This window comes from Poecilia reticulata, linkage group LG4 (assembly GCF_000633615.1).
Source record: "Poecilia reticulata strain Guanapo linkage group LG4, Guppy_female_1.0+MT, whole genome shotgun sequence".
Classification (NCBI taxonomy): Eukaryota; Metazoa; Chordata; class Actinopteri; order Cyprinodontiformes; family Poeciliidae; genus Poecilia; species Poecilia reticulata.
This window is the reverse complement of record NC_024334.1, coordinates 29,975,304-29,980,431: the sequence shown is the minus strand read 5'-3', so window position 1 is coordinate 29,980,431 and position 5,128 is coordinate 29,975,304. Positions and strand designations below refer to the sequence as shown.

The window sequence follows — 5,128 nt, the reverse complement described above, 5'->3', positions numbered from 1 at the left end:
AATTAGTTTCTGTCATTTAATTCATGTGGATTTGACATAAAACTCAAAGTTTCAACAGTGATCCAGGAGCTGAGTGAGGAGATTATCAGCCTCTGTAGACACTCAATATATGCAAATGTTTTCTTCTGGACATACTGTGGCTGCAGTTTGGAGTAAAAAAAAGTCTTCTGGACTAAAGGGAAAAGGCTTTTCTACCTTGGCTCCCGGAGTTAGCCTTGGCTGTAAACTGTTTACTACTTGCTGCTGTGGTAGTGGCTCTGCCTCACCCCTTAGTGATCAATTCCTTGCAGCTGCGCAGCGCCGCCATTCCCCTGCTTGGATCTCTGAGTATCTGCTTCTCAGACTGCCAGGATCTCATCGTACTCTCAGTCTATGATACTCTTTGACAGTTGCTAATAAGAATGGTCAATCAGTAAGTAGTGTTTTGTTATTCTTGACTGAATTAGAATTTCCCTCACAGATCCACAACTTTTCCATTAGGAAATAGGCATACACGTGTTGTACAATTGAGGTGAGACATAAGTAATTTTAGCAACTGGTCAAATATAGAAGATGCTTTTTGTATCCTAATGGAAACCTTAGATTTACATTAGGATGTAAATTAAATGTTTGCTAAATAATCTGCTAATCATATACACAATGTTAAAATGTCACATTTTCCCTCAGGGGATTTCTATTGTGGTCAAGTATCATACAGTGTCATTTTCTCTCTTTTTTTTCTGTTTTTGTATGCCAACAGTGCTGGTGTTGGGCGCACAGGCTGCTTTATTGCTATTGATGCTATGCTCGAGAGGATGAAGTACGAAAAGTCTGTTGACATATATGGTTATGTGACATGCATGCGAGCTCAGAGAAACTACATGGTACAAACAGAGGATCAGTACATATTTGTACATGAAGCACTTCTGGAAGCTGCAACATGTGGCAAAACAGAAGTCCCGGTCCGCAGTCTGTACACTCATCTCCAGAAACTCATTCAAATTGTTCCCGGAGAGAATGTTACTGCCATGGAACAAGAGTTTAAGGTTAGTTCATTTTGCTTTATGATGCTTAAAAAACATTATAATAAGGTACTTTCAAAAATTAAATGTACAATGTCTTAATGTTTTAACGCCATTTCAAATACTATTCAATTCAATTTAGTTCAGCTTATTTATATAGCACCAATTCATAAATTTAATCTGAATCCACTTTACAAAAAGTACAAATTTTCCATTTGAACCTAAACAGTAAAGTATGCTCAATTAATTACTCAAAGTGAGAGAAAACAAGAGAGAAAGAAAGCGACTAAGCAGAAAACTTGGAAGACAAAGAATAACTGGACATAAGGAACATAATTAAACTAGGACAACTAAGAATGGATTTAACATAAATGAAGCAGAAACAAGGCTGATAGGCAAATAATGAACACAGAATAATAATCAAACAAACCCCAAACAACTCAAGACCCTGACAGTATTTTGTGAACTTCCTGATAGTAAAGAATTACAAAAGGCCATCCTCGAAGTAATAAATGCATGGACTAGTTTTTCAGCATCACTCCTGGACAGAATATTTCTAATTTTGAGTGAGATGAAAGAAGGACATTTTAGAAATGTTTAATATGAGATTTAAATGACATGTCCTTTTCAAGAATAACAGAGATTCTTTACTGTATTATCGGAGGCCAGTTCAGTGCCATCCAGATCATGGATGGCACTGAGCTGCCATCCAGATTCTTTTTCAGAAATTGTGGTCCAAAAACAACTTATGTCTTCTCGTAATTTAAAAGAAAAAAGTTAATTCATCCAGATTTTGATGTCCTCAAGACATGCTGTCTGATGATTATTTCAATTAGTAAAGAGAGAGGAGTGTGAAGATGATTTATGGTTCACATGAACAAACTGGAATCTGTTGGACAGACAGGATTTAAACCAGCCTAGGGCTGTTCCCCTGGTACTTACATGTTCTAGCCATTCTAAGAGAATATTGTGGTCAACTGTGTCAAAAGCAGCAAAATCAGATATCTACCAGCAGAGACGGTCCTAGCCTGTTTGGCATTACTCATCAAACAGGTCATTACCGCGTAAGTGCTCACATTCTTGATTATCAAATATTATCTCGAAAACTTTAGATAAGAAAGGAACATTAGCTATGGATCTAGAATTAAAAAAGGCATCTTAATTGAGAGAAAGTTTCTTAAGTAAAGGTTTGATTACCTTAAAAGCTTGTAGAACAGGTCTATGCATTAAGGGTAGATTAATTATATCTAAAATATGGGCAGTAATAAAAAACCCACTTTTTCAAATAATTTAGTTGGGAGAGGGTCCAACATGCAAGTTGAATGTTTGGAAGAAGTAATATGTGGCAATTTGTTAGTTATTTCAGAAACAGAATGTTTATTTTAATTACCCTGATAAACAAATTGCAGGACATTATGGGAATGCCTTGTAATTTATACTATATAACTACAAATTAATTAGTGGACTTTAAATGAAAGAGTTATCAAAAGATTAAAAGTGCATAAGCTTATTGCAAAAATAAATATAGAAACATTCCATTCTGTGATGGACCAAGCAGTCAAAGGAAAGCCAGGCAAAGGTTTAAATTAAAAAAAGAATTATTTAACCCAAAACAAAAATGTGGGTAAATAATGAAAAATGACTAAACCTAACTGAAGCTAACACAGAAAAATCCCATTCCCCCCCTCTTGATGAGTAGTGGCATGAACCAATTTGCAATCTCAGCAGGCTTGCTCCACCCCTTCTCTACCTCTTTGTTCTCCTGAAGGACTGGAGCAGCCGGCATCGAGGTAACTCAAAAAAACAAAGGTGAAATCAACCAAAACATAACAGTGTAAACTAAAATATAGTGTCATGATGTGCTGCCTTTCAAACAAAACCCAGTTATTCTGTAAATTAAATCCTAGACTTAAAGAAACCCAAATATAAATGTGATGAGACTGAAAGAACAATTGTGTGTGGTGTGATTGGATGTTACCACATTTGTGTGGCTGTAACTGCAACCATCACACATTCTCTGTTCTGTAAAGAGCAGAGGCAGGTAGTGGCAGTTGAAAGGTTTCACGTTTGAGAAGCTACAGTGTCTAACCCTTTAATTCCTTCTGTTTCTCTAGAAACTGACTTTGAATGGAAGTCTTAAAACATCCACTCAGAGATGCATCAGCTCCAACCTACCATGGAACGCATTCAAGAACCGTCTGGCAAACACTATGCCTTTCGAATCTAACCGTGTCTGTCTGCAGCCAATCAAAGGCATAGAGGGCTCTGATTACATTAATGCCAGTTTCATTGATGGATACAGGTGAGTCCACATAAACCAAAATGTTTTTTGCTCATTTTGGTGAGCAAAAAACATTGCAATGAGCAAAGGGATCATTCCTGGTAGCTAATGCTAAACACATAGTCCAACAGGTGGGTTCCATTATGCAACACATGTCTGTACATGTTTTGAAGTTTATATGCTCGCATAATATAAATCCAGGTAGCAAAATATGAGTGAATCAACTTTGAAATATTGTTAGGCAGAAATATTGAATCCATGTTGAAACCTGACACTGAAATATTGAAAGCGGTTGGTGATTTATATGTTGAATCAACGTTAAAGTGTCAACCATAACTGACATTATATCCTTGTTGATTCGACCATAATCTAGCTTTGGACCTACATGCAAATTTTAGTTTATTTTATGTTGACTCAATCTTAGAAATCAATATTGATTCAACTATCATCTACATTTGGATCTACATGCACATTTGTGTTGATTTCATATTGAATCAAAGTTAAGGAATCACTGTTGATTAATGTACAATCAATAGTGATTCCATAACATACCATTAAAAGTTTCTTCAACTGGTGTTAAAGATACAATTTTGTTCAGAGACAATGCTTGTAGTATTATTAATATTCCAAAAATCTGGGTACACAAACGTAAAAATGACAACATGGCTTTAATATTACATTTTATTTAGCCAAACAGGCACAGATCTGTAAACATATTTGACTCCTTTTTGACTAACAGAACAACAGTCTATTCTTCATGGAAAAACAATGAAGTTCCATGAGGTTTAACCTTGTACTGTAGGAACCAGGGAAATAGTATGTGTTACAGTAAGCCAAGTTTGACTTTGGTTGGCATCACTTTGGTTATTTGGGATGCCTCCCACCTGCTCTGGTGCAGGAGTCACTTCTCGACAGTTTCACTGCAGTCCTCGTCAGTCAGCTTTGGGTCAAACTGCTGAGCAGTAGCTGAAAAACATAAAAATAAGAGTGACGAGCAGGCACGTGCAGAGGGGGGGCTAGGGGTGCTTGAGCATCTGCCCCTTTTGCACCATGCTCCCAAGTGCCCTTTTGGTCAATTTTTTTTTTGGCATTATTTTCTAAGCTCTCTTCTGACACGTAATAACATGTACTAAAATTATTTGTTTTTTGTTGGGGTTTTTTCGTACAACATAATAAGCCGGTCACATTGACCTTTTGCCCGTGACGCATGAAGCAGTTGCCTCTTGCGCAGTGAGATAAGGCGGCTAACTGCGGAGCTCAATGTAGCGAACGTTCCAGATTACAGAACAGTTTTTGGTGAATAAAGTGGAGTAGACTTGCTACTTGTCAGATGACAGAAAACGTTGAAGTATCATCTCTGCTTCAGCTCGGAGTCGTGGTTTAAGCAGAGAGGTAATGAAATACAACAGACACTGACAGGCCTCTGCGTCTTTCTCTGAAGAACTACTGAGCGGGAGGAGACAACCAGGTGAGGAAAAACTGTTCTTATCTATCGATTCAGTATTTCTATCATACAGACATTAGGCTGTTGTTGTTGTGCTATTAACTAGCTGCTAGCTAACGACTTTGCTAGCAAAGCAAGATAACTAAAAAGCTTCTTCCCTGTATTGTTAATGATAGCATTCTTCAATATTGCTCATGCAATAGGGGCACATCGCCCCTCCAAATCCGATCATCGCCATAATGGATACATGTCCGATCTTCTAATTTCCTTTGCTGCATAATGCACATGGCATTTATTCTAGCGTTAGGTAAATGTATCTTGAAGGAGAATAACGCTTAAATAAAAGTCCAACAAGGATATTCATTTAGAATTAAAAATAACTCACCCTGAATTACCATGATA

The 5,128-nt window shown here is 37.1% G+C and overlaps 1 protein-coding gene across 1 annotated transcript in view; it reads left to right on the top strand.

The window, feature by feature from the left end:
- Positions 1–5,128, top strand: part of ptprfa (protein tyrosine phosphatase receptor type Fa) — a 159,254-nt gene that overhangs the window by 136,774 nt on the left and 17,352 nt on the right. The window contains exons 26-27 of the mRNA XM_017304279.1: positions 740–1,025; positions 3,116–3,303. Coding sequence (XP_017159768.1) covers positions 740–1,025; positions 3,116–3,303 — 474 coding nt within the window. The remainder of the gene's footprint in view (positions 1–739; positions 1,026–3,115; positions 3,304–5,128) is intronic.